Raw genomic sequence first — 18,648 nt, 5'->3', positions numbered from 1 at the left:
CCGGGGTGAGGGGGGGGGCTGTGACACATGAAAGGGAGCCGGGGGGGACGAGACACGAGAGATGGGGGACGACACGAGAGAGGGGGAGAGAAACACAAGGGAGAGCAGGAGCCAAGGAGAGGGGGGGGGGGAAACACGAGAAAACAGGAGCCAGTGGAGGGGGGCAGCACACACACAAGAAAGCGGAAGCCAGGGCGGGGGACACACGAGGGAGCGGGAACCGGGGGACAACGATGACACAAGAGAGCTGGAGTCAAGGGGGACGGGACACACGAGATAACGGGAGTCAGGGGGAACGACACGAAAGAGCGGAAGCCGGGGGCGGAGACACACGAGAGCGGGTGCCACCGGGCAGGGGGACGACGGCACAAAAAAGCAGGAGACAGGGGGTGGGACACGAGAGAGCGGGAGCTGGGAGACACACACGAGAGAACGAGTTGGGGGGTGACGATGAGAGCCGGGAGGGGCACACAAGAGCAGGAGAATATGAGAGAGCCAAGGACAAACGAGGGCAGGAGGCAGGGGGGGGAAACACTGACACACGAGAGTGGGAGCCAAGGACACACACACACACACACTAGAGAGCGGGAAAGAGGGGAAGGGAGGGGAAAAGAGAGTGAGCAAGAGAAGGTGGGAGGGGAATAGAGCGAGCGAGAGAAGTTAGGATGGGGTGGGGGTTCGAGAGAAGGTGGGAGGGATCGAGAGAAGGTGGGAGGGATCGAGAAAAGGTGGGAGGGATAGAGAAAAGGTGGGAGGGATCGAGAAAAGGTGGGAGGGATCGAGAAAAGGTGGGAAAAGGTGGTGGAGGGGGAGGGACATGAGAGAGCGGGAGCTGGGACACACGTGAGAATGTGTCGGGGGTTGACGACAACGAGTGAGCTGGGGGGGTCACACGAGAGCAGGAGAACACACGAAAGAGCCGGGGACACCCGAGAGCAGGAGGCGGGAAACACGGACACATGAGAGTGGGAGCCAGGGACACACACACACTAGAGCGTGGGGAAGAGGGGAAGGGAGGGGAAAAGAGAGAGAGAGCGCGCGAGAGAAGGTGGGGCTGGGGTGGGGGGAGGAAATCGAGAGAAGGTGGGGCTGGGGGGGGGAATCGAGAGAAGGTGGGGCTGGGGGGGGGGAATCGAGAGAAGGTGGGGCTGGGGGGGGGGAATCGAGAGAAGGTGGAGCTGGGGGGGGGAATCGAGAGAAGGTGGGGCTGGGGGGGATCGAGAGAAGGTGGGGCTGGGGGATCGAGAGAAGGTGGGGCTGGGGGATCAAGAAAAGGTGGGGCTGGGGTATCGAGAGAAGGTGGGGCTGGGTTCGAGAGAAGGTGGGGGAGGGGGATCAAGAGAAGGTGGGACGGGATCAAGTGAAGGTGGGAAAAGGTGGGGGGTATCAAGAGAAGGTGGGGGGGTCGAGAGAAGGTGAGAGGGGATCAAGTGAAGGTGGGAGATCAAGAGAAGGTGTGGGGAGGGATCGAGAGAAGGTGGGAGAGGGGGTTTAAGAGATGGTGGGAGGGATAGATGGTGGGGGGTCAAGAGCAGGTGAGAGAGGGATAGAAAGAAGGTGGAAAAAGGTCAGGGGGAATGGAGAGAAGGCGGGAGGAGGGGGGAATGGAGAGAAGGCGGGAGGAGGGGGGAATGGAGAGGAGAAGGGAGGAGGGGGGAATGGAGAGAAGGAATGGAGAGAAGGTGGGAGAGGGGGAATGGAGAGAAGGCGGGAGAAGGGGAATGGAGAGAAGGCGGGAGAGGGGGAATCGAGAGAAGGCGGGAGAGGGGGTGAAAATGGAGAGGAGGCGGGAGGGGCTAAGAAGGTTGTGGTGGGGCTGGGATCATAGAGAGGTGGGGCTGGGATCATCGAGAGAAGGTGGTGGTGTGGGATCGAGAGGTGGGAAAAGGTGGGGGGGGTCAAGAGAAGGTGGGGGGAATCGAGAGAAGGTGGGAGGGGATCAAGAAAAGTTGGGAAAAGGTGGGGGGGGGGGATCAAGAGAAGGTGGGAGGGGTGGGGGGTCGAGAGAAGTTGGGAGGGGATAAAGTGAAGGTGACAAAAGGTGTGGGGATCAAGAGAAGGTGGAGAGGGATCGATAGAAGGTGGGAAAAGGTGGGGTGGTTGAGAGAAGGTGGGGAGGGGTGGTCGAAAAAGGTGGGGGGGGTCAAGAGTAGGTGGGAGAGGGATCGAGAGAAGGTGGGAAAAGGTGGTCGAGAGAAGGTGGGGAGGGGTGGTCGAAAAAGGTGGGGGGGTCAAGAGTAGGTGGGAGAGGGATAGAAAGAAGGTGGGAAAAGGTCAGGAAGGTTGTGGTGGGGGGTGAAAGAAGGTTGTGGTGGGGTGGGGGGGGGGAGAAGAAGGTTGTGGTGGGGGGGAAAGAAGGTTGTGGTGGGTGGGATGAAAGAAGGTTGTGGTGGGTGGGATGAAAGAAGGTTGTGGTGGGGGGGGGGGAGAAGGTTGTGGTGGGGGGGGGAGAAGGTTGTGGTGGGGGGACGAGAAGGTTGTGGTGGGTGGGACGAGAAGGTTGTGGTGGGGAGACGAGAAGTTTGTGGTGGGGGGACGAGAAGGTTGTGGTGGGGGGACGAGAAGGTTGTGGTGGGGGGACGAGAAGGTTGCGGTGGGTGGAAGAGAAGGTTGCGGTGGGGGGACGAGAAGGTTGCGGTGGGGGGACGAGAAGGTTGCGGTGGGGGGACGAGAAGGTTGCGGTGGGGGGACGAGAAGGTTGCGGTGGGGGGACGAGAAGGTTGCGGTGGGGGGACGAGAAGGTTGCGGTGGGGGGACGAGAAGGTTGCGGTGGGGGGACGAGAAGGTTGCGGTGGGGGGACGAGAAGGTTGCGGTGGGGGGACGAGAAGGTTGCGGTGGGGGGACGAGAAGGTTGCGGTGGGGGGACGAGAAGGTTGCGGTGGGGGGACGAGAAGGTTGCGGTGGGGGGACGAGAAGGTTGCGGTGGGGGGACGAGAAGGTTGCGGTGGGGGGACGAGAAGGTTGCGGTGGGGGGACGAGAAGGTTGCGGTGGGGGGACGAGAAGGTTGCGGTGGGGGGACGAGAAGGTTGCGGTGGGGGGACGAGAAGGTTGTGGTGGAGGGGGGAAAGAAGGTTGTGGTATAGGGGGGAAAGAAGGTTGTGGTGGAGGGGGGAAAGACGGTGGTGGTGGAGGGGGGAAAGACGGTGGTGGTGGAGGGGGGAAGATGGTTGTGGTGGGCGGGGAAGATGGTTGCGGTGGGCGGGGGGAGATGGTTGTGGTGGGCGGGGGGAGATGGTGGTGATGGGCGGGGGGGGGGGAGATGGTGGTGGTGGGCGGGGGAGATGGTGGTGGGGGAAAGATTAGGTGATGGGGGGAGGGAGGAGAAGTGTCACCACGGATACTTGAAACATCTCCTGCATCTGCTTCAAGTCAAAGTTTGTCATGTGCACTTGTCAGATATGAAACATCATGCTTAGTTAGCATTATAGAAATGACCCATTAAAGCAGCAATCCAGGTTGCATTGCTTGTTTTTTGCTATAGAATTGAAGCAGGGGGTCTCAGGGGCTGAACCTCATTAATTTCAGCTCAGGGGGGCCCTGCTTCCAGAGACAGTCACTTTCATAGGTGCTGCCAGAATCTCTATGAACTTTAAATGTTCATGTCACGCTGGCCAATAGGAAGCAGGGACGTCACTTTAAGCCCCTACGGAGGTAAGCACCTCTGGAAGCAGGGTGTTCCCGGAGCTTAAAATGAATAGAGTTCAGCTCCAGAGACCCCCTGCTTCAATCCTATAACAAAAACAAAACAAAAAGTAAGAAACCTGGATTGCCGCTTTAATGTTGGCTAGAAAGCAGGTGAGACATGTAGATGCATCCTAGTGCTTTCTGTCTTTACCAAGAATGTGGAGAATTCTTAACAGCTATTTCCAACTGTTCCACGCACAACAAAAAGTCCCTAAGGCCTTCTGCAAAAACTCCAGCTTCATTCCCTGCTGCCAAATATTTTATGGCCTTTTGTTCTGTCCTCAGGAAAGTCATAGGAAACCTTTAAACTTAGGATATTTTTACTGTCCAACAAATTTATTTGGGTCTTGTCTGGCACCATGTTGAATACACAAGCTCGGGGAACAGAAATGAGGCCTACTGATATAATGAAAGAGAAAGCTTATATCCACTAAATGTGCCGTGTTAGATAGAGATGCAAACACACCCAAACAAACGCTTCAGTAATCCCATCCGAGCCATTTCAGAAACGTTCCCATTCAGACACAGATTCTACATGCAATTCTTTTGAAAGTGTGAGAGAGCGAGAGAGAGAGCGCGAGAGCGAGACAGACAACTGGGGCATTAGAGAATGATCGACTTAGATACTGCAAGAAAACAGGACACGTAGACAGACAATGACTTTCTTTCTTCATAAGAATTTGGCACCAAAAACTATTTAATACCTCTTAAGGGTTTTTATTCATTTGTTTTAAAATCAGACTGCATTTATATGACGGGGTAAAAGGAACAATTTTTTAGATTTCATATATTTATGAATGCCAGAATAATAATGTAAATAGCATTCATCGTGTGATCCAAGGCTATTAAAATGATCTGCAATGAGATGCCTATAGGACAAACAACATTGAATTATATCCCCAAACACAACAAAACAATACATATATTTTACACGGTGATTAACTGGTCACAATGCTGCAAGGAAAATCATTAACGTCACATTGTTCCCAAAGCTTAAATTACAGCGGAGCTCAAGGGACAATTTAATTTTAAAAATGGATCTAAATTTTGGTTCCCACTGGGATGTTTATCAAGACACTTTGCAAATGCAGCTTTTAAATAAACTCCTAACAAGTCTCATTTGTCTTGATGCACAGTGTCAGGAGCTTATTTAAAGACCGCATGTGTAGTGCACCAGTTTTCTTGCTAATTTCCCCCACTGGGACACCAATACTCTGATCTACTATTATACATTTTAGTGAAATGTTTGTGTCAGTTGCGTTATTTATTCCTGACATATAATGGAAAACAAACAATTTAAGATGCACCCATTACTAAGCAATAATAACTCCCTGGCATTTGTGACAGACGGTTTAGGTGCAAACCCCTAATTTCACTTCCGAAGTTGGCTTCTATATCATTGTTTATTTATGCGATGCCAGCATATGCTGCAGAGTAATACATTGGGACATTACAAACAGTAACAAATTAGATATTTTATTTATAAAAAAATAACCTGGCCTAAATTACTTAAAATGTGTAAAATGTGATTTTCAGCAGGGGCTAATCATAATGATTGACTGATAGTGTTAGCAGACATCTGGTTCTAATCATTTACAGACTCTGCAATGTGGTTTGTCTGGATCCTGCTGCGTCATATCACTAATGCTTTCCATTGACTTGTATGTAGCTCGTTCCTTCTCTCAACCTCATGAGAACAGTGGGGAAGCGAAGGAATCAATTGATGCGGGAACCAGGATGACAACGATTTGGGGGAGGCCAGTTCACCCCATAATCCTAGAACCTGCACAGAACATACGGATGATGTGGGATCCTTCCATTCTTAAAAGGCGACAGGTGCCAAATGTTGATGGACAAGAATTCCCTAACAGCTTCAGGTCTGCATGAGCCAGTGGTGGTTTGGTTTGTTAGAGGTCAGTGACCAACGGGGTCTCATAATAGCACCATTGGAGACAGTTTGTTGTCTGCCTGACTACGGTTGGTTTGTCTAAAGTGCCTAGCGTTTGGAAGCAAATTAAGAGATTCCTAAGCAGACAATACTGTTTGAAATCTTACTAATAACGAGCTCATTAAACTCGATTTAGTATTACAGATGGATTAAATTACCTAGTGTTGAGCAAATTGCTTCAAACTTAAGGCTTCATATGCAACATCTACCCGTGGCAGTTTGCACTTATAAAACACTCATAGAAGGACAGACTAATCTTGCAGCAACGTGGAGTGAAAGCATTTCTATGTTTAATATGTGATACCTAGGGAATTGGCGGACGTATCGTACAGCAATTTGGAGAGGTTGCGGGAGCAAGGGACTGATTTTGTATACTGAAAGGCAGTGGCTTAAGAGGTAGAAGCTGTGTGAAACATGGTGTGTAGGCAGGATGTAATACTCGGATTGTGCAGATACTGTACATTTCTGAGTGTTGTTTTTTTTAATATACAAAGTGCTACAGAATAACCGGTTATGTACACTTTACATGCTTTTCTGTCAGACACAGCCATCAATTCCTAGACAGAAGTACAGTGATAAAAAACGTGAAAATATTGTAATTCATCCCAAACCACAACACTTTATAGCCAGGCAAGGAAACATGCATAAGTGCCAAGTTAATTGTATTCCAAAAAAGGTAAATACGTTTGGTATTACATCGGTCATTCGAAATAATGTGCTTCACACATTCTGCTTGTGTCTATATTTTTTTTCCCATGCGAGTCAAAATGATTAAAATTTATTGTGATTTAAAGATTTTAAAAAAATGTAACATTCAGAGATGCCAAATATACACGGATAGAGAATTAACATGAAGGACATGATTAGGCACAGGTTCACTTTCTGATCAGGACATATGTTGGCAGCTATGGATGCACCTGTCTGATTTCAAGTGCTATTTACTTATTGACAAAGAGATCACCACCAGTGTGTTAAAAATAGTGTCAAATTTCAGAGTATACGGTGCATGTGTTAGCCATACAGTCGTGCATTTTGATCCCATGATATATTAACAAAAATAAATTATACAATAATTAGGGAAAATTAAGTGGTTTTCCCCAAGACTTCAGTCTTACCGCTATCCCTCTTGAGAGGGGCTCCTTCTCAGATAGGTGATCAAAAACACGATATTCTTTTCTCTGGGCAACACACTTTGTTATCTGGAGAAACAGGTCACAAGCATGACAGTCTAACTAGCATATCCTTAAACTTGCACCACAACGGGGGAGGGAATGTGAATATAGTTACGAAAACAAGATTGGCAGGTCAATGACAAAAAACAATAGTGAGGCTATGTGACCAATTCATTGAGCGTGCAAAGGACTAATTAGGAGAAACATTTAAATCGGAGGAGATGTGAAGTAGAATTTAAAGGTGATTTAAATAAAAGAAACACTAAATTAAATCCAAATGCAATCTAAATCTAAGCAGAAAGCAATATTGAAGATCATTTTTTTACTTTTAAAACAAGATTTGCCTTTTTTGATTTTGAACAGTTGACTTCTAGAAGTGCCCTCTGCACATCACTTTGCAATTGGTTGCAATAACTGGATAACGTAAAGGCTATACTGCAATATAAAATATAACCACACACCTCTAGCCATCTTACAATACTTCTACAGCAGGGGTGGCCAACTCCAGTCCTTAAGGGCCACCAACAGGCCAGTTATAAGAGCTATCCCTGCATCAGCACAGGTAGATCAATCAGTGGCTCAGTTATTCTGACATACACGGATTGAGCTACCAGTGCTGAAGCAGGGATATCGTTAAAATCGAACCTGTTGGTGGCCCTTGAGGACTGTTGGCCAGCCCTGTCCTAGAGAATCAGGCATCACCCAGTAGTTCTGTGACCTTTGCATGTGGTTGATTAGAAGCCAATTGAGTTTGTTACCCTGGCATTAATATGGTTAATTGAAATACTGCCGGCTCTAGTACTGTACATATTGTCTCAATAGTATTGTAAACTGTATAAAGGGGGGAAGGGGAGAAGGGGGAAGGGTAAATAATATATTTTAGTACCCTGTGGTCTATAATTTCCCCACATTCCTTTTTCTTTACAATCACAAACTGGCTGTTTTTTACCTAGCAAAAAAGTAGGCATTTATCATCACAAATTGTAAGCTTATATATTTAACTCAAGGTTGATTGTACAAAGGTACTTTTAGCAAACATAATAACTAAAAGTTTAAAAGCATTAAAACTGTATGCTATATAGTCCATACAGTACTAATTTTAGTCATTAGTGTTGGATACGGTTTCTTTAGTTTGTGTACTTACAGAGAACTACTATTCCAAAGGCCTCACTGCAGTTTCCAAATCTGAATACATTTCACAATTGTATCACACCGTCCCTGCCAATAGGGGGAAGCAACACAGCAACACCGTCTGCTGTGACAGAAGGATTTGAAACCTCTTCCAGGTAATGATAACCTGATGCATTTCTGCCTTGTAAGCATGTTTGTAGAACCACATTTCTCTCCCCACCTTCCCCCCCCCAATTGATCAGGAATACTGCACATATCAATAAATAAAAACACAGCAGCACTGCAGCTGTGCGAGAAATCTGGTAACACGGGCCTGGTCACAGATTCCTCAAGGATGATTGATTATAAACATCACGTCTGATATAAAAGCACAGATTATGCTGTGGCATATACATTAAAAAAAAAAAAAAAAAGCCATTCATTCAGATGGCTAGTCCACAAAAATAAGCAAAAACAAGCATCTGTTGGTAACTGGGCGACTCTGCAATGTTCTGACCACCAGCTGAATACACAAATAGTTGAGGCTATAGACCTGTCACTATTGGGATATGTTACCGGTTTCTCTTGCACTAGGGGTGAAGTTATGCTAGAAGCCCTGTGCCGCTGGGCATAATCGCACGTTAGTGGGTTTTTTTTTTATCCTTATCCTGACATGTCTAGGTTTGTGATCTTTTGCCTTTAGAGGGGAGCCAAATTAGAGGGGGAAAACACCACTAAGGAATTCAGGGCCGGCATTCTTGGGATCCAGACAGGGGGGCATTTCCCAGGGACTCACCCGCACATTTTATTTAGTTTTAAAAGCACAATGAGAAACGAGGTTTTCTGGAAAACAACAACCAGATGTAGCTCACATGCTCCATAAAGCCTATCCCATGACAGTGTGCAACACTGCAGACACAAAGGTTCTCATTTTAACATAATCTGCCTTTTCTTTATTATCAAATGTAGTTTTCAATTGGTGACAGATATTGATACAAACACATTTGTTGTTCCCATAAATGATTTAATAAAACCAGTCACGATCACTGTAGCTTTACATTAGCCATGGGGTGCTCAACTCCAGTCCCCAAGTCCCCCCTCACCCCTTCCCCCTCCCCCAACAGCAGGTCAGGTTTTCAGGTTATCCCTGCTTCAGCACAGGTGACTCAGAGGCTCAGTCAAATTGAGCCACCTGTGCTGAAGCAGGGAATGATTGAGCCACTTGTTCTGAAGCTGGGGTATCCTGAAAACCTGGCCACTTTGGGGATAGGGGGGCAGGAGAGGGGGGCTTGAGGACAGAGTTGAGCACCCCTGTTTTAGCCTTTTTTCCTTAGATCCGCACAAGCCTCGGTTTAGGTTCCGAACTCAAGCAGTATTATGTGTATCCTGATATTTGAGATGGGTGCCTTTGCAGAAAGACTTTCAGAGCTAAATTTGCAAAGCTACTCGACATTCCTTAAATTAGGAAAGAAAAATAAATAATAAAAAAAATAAATGGTACAAAATGTGTCAGCGCACTTTATTGCAGCCCCATTATGTGTCACTTTGTGGGAAAGTGCCCTTTAAAAGCTGCTATGTTGAACTCTTTGGGGTTGAAAGATGATACATTAGTATGTGTCTCACCATTGCAAGCTCAGCTTCAAGCTCCTTAATTCTGTTGTCCTTTAAATCCAGCTGCGACCGAAGGGAACTCGCATGGTCCGTTGCATCCTTGGCCTGGCGCCGGAGCTCCCATTTTTCTCGTTCTAAAAGATCTTTCTCTTTTGCTAAAACCTTTACTGCATCTTCACTCTCCTGAAGTAACAAAATAAAACAGACAGACAAATCTAGAATCAATGAGCCCAGAAACGTTTATTTGAACAGAACATGCACTTCGGACGAGGTCACAAAGTACAGCCCTTATATATTTAATGTCCCCAATTATTCATCATTTTACTGGGGAGGTATACAGAACCAAGAAAAGGAGTCTAGATGAAGGAAATAAAGATAAAGAGGAATGAGATAGTGGGGTACAAAACGGAATGATTTTGCATTTACTAATGTTTTGGCTTTTTATTATCAGCAACATTTAATAAAGACGTTAGTCCATGTGTTTAAATATTGTGAATCTCAAAGTTTTTATTATATGTGAGAAATAGATAAGGAAGGTCCCTTAGAGGACTTTTGGTTTCATGTGGGAGAATGTATGGGATAAGGTTACTCAGCCTGCCTACACCTGTCTAAATAGCAGTGTTTTTGCATAGGGCCTTGATTAGGAATGATTATTCTATTTAAGAATAGAATTGTGTAAGGTGCTCAAATTGGCAGGTCTTCCTGGACTGAATAATGTATTAAGTCATGTCACCCATTGTAAATCCAACACGTGAGAAATTGAGCCATACAATTCTGCACCACCTTGTACTATTTAAGTGCAGAACTAGGCTTATTGTGTTGGTTATCGTTAAATCCTCAACAATGGTAAACTACTTTACATAAAACTTCTGCTCTGTTAAAATCCAGTCAGCTATTTGTTTTTCTCTACACTGTGGCAAAAAAAGTCAACATTTTGGGAATTGTGTTTGTAAACCATGAGATTTCCCAAATCCCCTTGCTTGAATGTCCTTTGGACCTGGCAGCTTTGGTAAAAGTCTGGACTTGAATTGATGCCAAAATTCCCCCCGATTCAATTTACGGTTTAAAATGTATAAAGTGTCTGAAAACCGGTTTAAACAAAAAAGCCAGCAGGCCGGTATGTACATGGGCAGCTGGATGCAAACTTCAAAACGAAGAATTCCAGTGTTGAGACATCTTATCTGTAGTTTGGTTATGTCTAATAGTTTGGTTATGTCTAATTAATGAATAACATATCTACACAGCTTCCGGCCTTAAGGAACCTGACTTCAAGTGTAAAACAGCATGGTGATTTACTGTAGCCAATGTGCACAGCATGTGTTACTAGCTTTATCCCTCTGAATCACAAGTGTACACCTGGAAGTCACTGGTAGTAGTCTCTTCAATCTGCAATAACTCAGACATACTGACAATCCTTAGTTGAGTGTTCGGGGTCCTTAAGGACTGGTATCGGGAACCGCTGCCTTAGTAGGTTCTCTGCTTGCCTAATTTTTGTAGTTAAGTCAATTAGAGGTGCAATAATTTTGCCAAGTGGACCTGCTAGTTCTTTGAAAGGAACATGTTCTAAGGAATAAAGTGAAGCGCGGGAGTTTGAGATTCCTACAGACCGTTCCGCATACTGCTCATCTTAACTCTGATCTGTGTTAAATCATCACTGCCACTTTCTCGTCCGTCTCTATCTCCGACACAAGCAAAACGTAGAAAGCCACTTTTGTTGTTGATAAAAAATGGTCAATTTCAATTGTCATTTGAACAATTTACTGCATATGGGCCTGTGGGCAGCTCTTTATATTCTCATTCAATTTCAGCGAGTTCAGTAACACAGAGGGTTCTTGGGGGTATACAAGCATTACTCTTCTCTTTCATTAAGTGGCTCAGATTGGAAGAATCAGATTGTGCCTTCAACTGAAAGGTATTTACGGAGTGGTTTCTGTTACCATTTAGTATCATAGTTCATTCGAAACCATTCAAAATCTGTCTAGTGTGTCTAGTGTGTGTGTGTATACATACACACACACACACACACACACACTGGAGATATTACAGTGTGCTCATTAGCATGTATTTGACAGATTGGCCTTTCACCATCATCGCCCAGGATACAGTGCTTCCACTACAGCAAGGGATTCTGGGAAATGACATGCACGAGCACACAGTGCCACCTTTTGCTTCAAATCAATTTTGACATGGACTCCTATAAGCTTATGCTTGCTGCATTACACAGCTTTTCAGAACAGCCTGGGTTAAGATGCATAGTCGGTAAACCCACGCAGACAGCTGTTTCGACCTTTTGGGTCTCATCAGTGTGAAGGCCGGTTATACTGGCTGCGCAATTTGAAGCTTGGATAGGTAGCCACCACACAGTTATGGTGGGAAAAAAAAAAGTGTCAAAAAAACAACCACCGTAAAGCATATAGCAAATTGTATAGCTGCTGTCGGAAAGGCAGCCATTTACTGAACCCTGGAAAGCAGGATTTTACTGATCGATCACTGCAGAACGAATTGATCAGCAGTTTAGGTAATTTGTTTTCAATAAAGGTAATCAATCAAAGACTGTATATATTAAAATAAAAAACAATGAAAAAATGTAAGCTGCTTGGATTCTCTCTAAAGAAAGCAAGAACTGCTTTTAACAGAGAGCAATAGGTTTCTAATGTATTGCATAGACTGACTGTACTAATATGCATATTAAATAGCATAAGACTGTTAACGTAAGAATTCTTCAAACATGAGAAGTTGTGAAATTCTGAAACCACATTCTCAAGTAAATACTTATGCAACATACAGTTGAGAAAAAAAAATATTTTACAGATTCCCAAGCCATTGCTTAGGCAAATTAGACGTTTCAGAGTAGTCCTGACTCATTGATCCCAGAGAGAATGGAATAATTTCCATATGTTACAACTTTTATTGCACATTTAAAAATGACACAGATGTTATACATGACCTTGACAAAGACTTACAAAATATACCCGCCCCCCCCAAAAAAACCTCTCAACATCTGTGAATTATTTGTTTATAATGGGCTACAGTACATATATTGAAATATAAAATGGTTTTATAGACATCAATACATTTGCTCAAGTATAAACCTTCACTATATTTTCACGCAGACTTTAGGCTATTTCCAGTGTGCCCTCTTACCCAATGTAGGGACATAGTAGTATAGAAGGAAAGGACAAGCTATTCATAGTGAATTCAAGCGGCTCGGCCAGTTCAGTCCTCAAGGCTGCACACAGGCCAGATTTTCAGGGCAATACATAATCAAATCTTCTAAGTGCTAGTTGGTTAATCTATGTATTAAAATCTGTGAAATCTTGAAAACCTGGCATGCTGATCGCCCTCAAGGACTGAGCCCTCCTTGGACTAAACCACATTTATGCAGCTACGCCTCATCTCATCCAGTGATCTGCTGCTTCTGCCTCCCATTAGCCCCCTGCTGCTTTATTTCCAGATATGCTGCTGCCCTTTCCACTGTTTGACCCCACAATAAAAAACAAAGTCACAAGGCCATGTGGGGGTGTGGCACAAAAGAGGAAAGGGTTCTATGTACCAGAGAACACGAAAGCAAAGGAGGGGATAAAAAGATCTTCTTTACCAAATCATTATTTTAAAATGCTTATTTTTTTATCATCTTTCAAAACATTGAAAGAACTATTCCCATTTACATGACCCCAATAATGTATGTTTAGTTCAGAAAATCTATTTTTTCATCCTTTTCACATTTCTTGTCACATTCTCCTGAGGCTTTCCATTCCGGACAATGTTTCATGTTAATTCTTTAACAAGCCATTAAAAAAAGCAACAAACCCCAACTAACCTCAATTTGCTTTTCTTTTTTTACAGGATATGAACCAGGGGGCCCTCCGGAGCCGAACCGCACTATTTTCACCTGCAGGGACCCCTTGGTTCCTGAGATATTTACTGCTGAAGTTACTGGCATTACTTTCTGGTTTATAAAGGGGATTTAAATGGCCATCCAATCGGAAGTCACATAAAATGATGTTGCTGCTTCCTACTGGCCCAAGATTTGGCAGTAATTTCTTTTCCCCAGGGGAGATTTCGTTTATAAACATAATAATGTATGTACCATATACAGCATGATCAAAACGGTCAGACATTTATTCCATAGTAATTCTCAAGTGTGTACATTATGTAAAGTGACTTAAGTATCAAATGTTATTATTCTAAATGGCAAAGTGTATAAAGCCAATAAGATGTATTCATCTCATGTTCTGCTTTTAGTGGAGTGAGATGGGACAGAATGACTTATTCTTGGCAGGACTTCCCACAGTTGAGTAGTTATCGAACAGGGCTGGCCAACTCCAGTCCTCAAAGACCACAAACAGGTCAGATTTTAAGGATAAAACAAAAAAGGGGCGCATGAGAGAAAAAACACAGAGACAAAATGATGCAATTAAACACAATTTATATGTACACTAAGAAACATGTACATCACACTTAAAAATAAGACCGGATCACATAATCCAAATAAACACACAACACCAATAGAAGGCAAGCCTCAGTAGATTCAAGGCACTCGTATCATGTCCCAGATGTTATATGAGACATGATACGAGTGCCTTGAATCTATTGAGGCTTGCCTTCTAGTGGTGTTGTGCGTTTATTTGGATTATGTGATCCGGTCTTAACTTTAAGTGTGATGTACAGTACATGGTTCTTAGTGTACTTATAAATTGTGTTTAATTGCATCATTTTGTCTCTGCGTTTTTCTCTTATGCGCCCCTTTTTGGTTTTAATTGCATGTGGATATTGCCCCGCTGATCACGGGAGATTGGGAGCTGCAGGGAGAATCACATAGACTGTGAAGAGATGGGAAGTTGAGGACAGCACACACTTTTTCCTTTTCAGGTTTTAAAGATATCCCTGCTTCAGCACAGGTGGCTCAATCAGTAACTCAGTCAATGACTAAGCCACCTGTGCTGAAGCAGGGATATCCTTAAAACCTGACCTGTTGGTGGCCCTTGAGGACTAGAGTTGACCACCCTTGTAATAGAAGACCCCACAAAACTTAAATGTAAAGAAAAAAAATCTCTGGCGAACTTGAGCGGACAGGCAAAAACAAATACCACATTAACCAAGTCTAGCATTAATCCGACTTCATATATTTATACGGCAGAAGTATAGAAGTTTTCATGTCCGCTAACCTCCGCTCTGAGAATTGACATTGCAGATCTGTGCTACAAGCCTTAATACGTGGTCCAAAACTTTCCAAGCAGATTTATATTAAAGCTGGTCTGCATGAACAATAGGTCACATAATCATCATCCATGAACATCCAAAAATAATGAAAAGTACGGGGAACAAAAACTCTCACAAATTAATTTCTGTACAACTCCGATTGGCACACAGTTTTCTTTGATTTCCTGTAGCTGTACAGAGATTATCATTCCCTACTCTCTACACACCCCATACAGTACATACTTCCTCTTTCCAAAACATGGATCCAAGTGTGTCATCACCTTGATGAAGCGGAGAACATCTGGACTTGCTGGAATTTCTGGCAGACAAATAATTTAATGGGGAAAGTAATAGACATTAGCCAAGTCTGCATTCTAGACACAGGACTCCTCCGGTAACCTTATTTTTTTTTTGTGGTGTTCCCTTTCTTAAGGACACAAACAAAACACCACCAAATTGAAAATAAAGCATAGCACAAAGCATTCTGGGTATGAAAAGCACTGAATAGAAAAAGATGCATCTTAAAAATAGGTGGAGCGAATCTCTGCAATTTCACAACAGTAGAACAATAAAACCGGTCGCCAGCAAACAAATAATTCTGCTAAATGTGAGTGTTAAGCACTCATTAAAACACAGTCATCACTGGGGTGGGATTTAAATATTTCAGTTCTTGGAAGATGCTCAGGCAGCAGGGCACAGTGATCTGATTCACTATACAGTCATTTTCCTAGCAGTTTAGCATTCGATCTGTACAAATCACGCAGTGGGCTGCAATCTGGACACAACTTCTACATGAATACTTTATAATACATACCATGCTTTATATAGATACCTCTTTAATTAGATTTGAAGTGAGTTGTCAAGTCTCGAAATCAGAGGGAAGACTTCCCCAACAATGCTACCTTTATATGAATACTGAGATATCCGTTGAGTGGGCAGCATGAAAAGATTAGTTTGTAGTCTGGCCACATTGCAGATAGCTAAATAGCATATGCAGGGGCTTAGCACAAATGTACTACTTAAAAATAAAAAAATCGGGCACATATTAGGGGGGCTGAAATACACCCTCATACTTGAATGGAACTCTACAATGTACATCGTGTGAGTATTGGAAAACGTGATATTTCTGCCCTTGCAAGGAACGGTCATGGAGCTTACCTTTCTGTGCTGTTCGTAATTTCTGATGAAGTCACGCAGCTGTTCCTCCCGACTTTCCAGGGTGGCGTATAGCTGTTCCATTTGGCTTACCAGGTCTGTTTTTTCTGTCTTTAAACGCTTTCGATCTGCCTTCATAGCTGCACGGAAAAAACACACTTTTGTCAATATTCAATATTTAAAATATACTATGTGTTACATAATTACATAGTTAATAAGGTTGTAAAAAAAAAAAAATGATACGTCCATCAAGTTCAATCTATGCTAAATTTAGAAGACACACGTTATCCTATATTTGTACTTATAGTACTGTATATTGATCCAGAGGAAGGCAAACAAAAAGCCCCAGTGAAATATCATTCAATGATGTCTCATGAGGGGGAAAATAAATTCCTTCCTGACTAGGGTGACCAGACGTCCCCTTTTTGCCGGGACAGTCCCGGTTTCCTGTGTGTCCCGGAAATGTTTCGTTTTTTCCCCGTGTGTTCCCGTTTTTTTAAAATGTTCGCGGCGGTGCGCGAGTGAGCGGCGGCGAGGAGGAGACTGCAGCAGCCCGGCGGTGAGTATTTTTTTTTAATGCCAGGGGTTAGGCTTCTGTAGAAACTGGGCCTTGCTGATTGGAGGATGCGGCCCGGCATTGAACAAAGTCCCGCCCCCCGGCATTTGCTACCTTGGCCAATCCCCTGCATCCCGGCATTAAGCCCCGCCCACGGCCTCATCGTTCAACAAGGCCCGTCATGTGGGAATGGAAAGGAAGGGTGCCTGGGGGGGGCAGGGCCTGGGTGCCTGGGTGGGGGGGCATGCCTGTGTGCCTGGGGGTGGGCAGGGCCAGGGTGCCTGGAGGCGGGGCTTCCGCGTCCTTCTGCAGAGCCCACGTGGTGTGTGTGTCTATGCCCGCTCCTGGCTCCTCTGCGCGGTGTCTCCCCCCTCTGCCCGCCCGGGGTGATAGGAGGTGGGTTTTTCTTCCTTTGCCTCCACCTTTGCCTCCTGTCCTGACGCTCCCTTCCCCTCCGGTCCCTTTGGTGCGGGAGATGGGCGCGGGGGCGGGCAGTGGTGGCTGTGCGGTGTCCCCCCATTCTGCCCAGCGATCCCGTGGCTGCCCGCCGGGGGAGGTGGGGGGGCGGAAGTTTGTACCTTTGCGTCCCAGGCCCGGCGCTCCCATCCACCCCCCCCCTCCTTGGTGCGGGAGATGGGCGCGGGGGTGGGTGCAGGGGGAGGCGGGGAGCCGCCTGCTCGTGGCTGCCTCTGTCTGTACTCCACTGTGTTTGTGTACCAGTGTGTGTGTGTGTGTGTGTGTGTGTGTGTGTGTATCTGTGTGTGTGTGTGCGTGTACCAGTGTGTGTGTGTGTGTGTGTGTACCACTGTGTGTGTGTATATCTGTGTGTGTGTGTGTGTGTGTATGTGTGTGTGTATGTGTGTGTGTGTGTGTGTATGTGTGTGTGTATGTGTGTGTGCGTCTCCCTCACCCCGTGTCCCTGTCTCCCCCTCTCTCCCTGTCCCTGTCCCCGTCTCCCCCTCTCTCCCTGTCCCCGTCTCCCCCTGTCCCCGTCTCCCCCTCCCTCCCTCCACCTCTCTCCCTCCCCCTCCACCTCTCTCCCTCCCCCTCCACCTCTCTCCCTCCCCCTCCACCTCTCTCCCTCCCCCTCCACCTCTCTCCCTCCCCCTCCACCTCTCTCCCTCCCCCTCCACCTCTCTCCCTCCTCCTCCACCTCTCTCCCTGTCTCCCTCCCCTCTCTCTCCCTGTCTGCCTCCCCCTCTCTCTCCCTGTCTCCCTCCCCCTCTCTCTCCCTGTCTCCCTCCCCCTCTCTCTCCCTCCCCCTCTCTCTCCCTGTCTCCCTCCATCTCCCTCCCTCCCCCTCTCTCTCTCCCTCCCCCTCTCTCTCCCTGTCTCCCTCCCTCCCCCTCTCTCTCCCTGTCTCCCTCCCCCTGTCTCCCTCCCTCCCCCTCTCTCTCCCTGTCTCCCTCCCTCCCCCTCTCTCTCCCTGTCTCCCTCCCCGTCTCCCTCCCTCCCCCTCTCTCCCCCTGTCTCTCTCCCTGTCTCTCCCCTTGTCTCTCTCCCGCCCTCCCTGTCTCTCTCCCGCCCTCCCTGTCTCTCTCTCTCCCTCCCTGTCTCTCTCTCTCCCTCCCTGTCTCTCTCTCTCCCTCCCTGTCTCTCTCTCTCCCTCCCTGTCTCTCTCTCTCCCTCCCTGTCTCTCTCTCTCCCTCCCTGTCTCTCTCTCTCCCTCCCTGTCTCTCTCTCTCCCTCCCTGTCTCTCTCTCTCCCTCCCTGTCTCTCTCTCTCCCTCCCTGTCTCTCTCTCTCCCTCCCTGTCTCTCTCTCTCCCTCCCTGTCTCTCTCTCTCTCCCTCCCTGTCTCTCTCTCTCTCCCTCCCTGTCTCTCTCTCTCTCCCTCCCTGTCTCTCTCTCTCTCCCTCCCTGTCTCTCTCCCTCCCTCCCTGTCTCCATCTCTCTCTCTCTCACCCTCCCTGTCTCTCTCTCTCTCACCCTCCCTCTCTCTCTCACCCTCCCTGTCTCTCTCTCTCTATCTCTCTCACCCTCCCTGTCTCTCTCGCTCACCCTCCCTTTCTTATCTTAACTGCCGTATACCTACACCGAAGTAACCTACCCTGCTTTCTTCCAGATCTGACTCAAGTTTCACGCGGGAGACATCGGAAGACAGGTAGGGAACACCTCCCCTCCAGTATAGTACCTTGAGGGACTGCGGATCAGGTAAGATCCCAGGCGGGATTGCTGCTTTAGAAATTGTGAAGAGGGGGAATCCTGAC

The 18,648-nt window shown here is 46.3% G+C and overlaps 1 protein-coding gene across 7 annotated transcripts in view; it reads right to left on the bottom strand.

The window, feature by feature from the left end:
- Positions 1 to 18,648, bottom strand: part of KAZN (kazrin, periplakin interacting protein) — a 411,605-nt gene that overhangs the window by 26,052 nt on the left and 366,905 nt on the right. For 6 of the 7 annotated variants that reach the window (XM_075605083.1, XM_075605080.1, XM_075605078.1 and 3 more), the window contains 3 exons: positions 15,888 to 16,024; positions 9,540 to 9,710; positions 6,750 to 6,833 (listed from right to left, as the gene is read on the bottom strand). In XM_075605083.1, the coding sequence (XP_075461198.1) occupies positions 6,750 to 6,833; positions 9,540 to 9,710; positions 15,888 to 16,024 (392 nt within the window). The remainder of the gene's footprint in view (positions 1 to 6,749; positions 6,834 to 9,539; positions 9,711 to 15,887; positions 16,025 to 18,648) is intronic. The other variant, XM_075605079.1, reaches the window with a different exon arrangement.

Source organism: Ascaphus truei, chromosome 6, assembly GCF_040206685.1.
Source record: "Ascaphus truei isolate aAscTru1 chromosome 6, aAscTru1.hap1, whole genome shotgun sequence".
Taxonomy (NCBI): Eukaryota; Metazoa; Chordata; class Amphibia; order Anura; family Ascaphidae; genus Ascaphus; species Ascaphus truei.
This window is presented reverse-complemented; position numbering and strand designations above follow the sequence as displayed.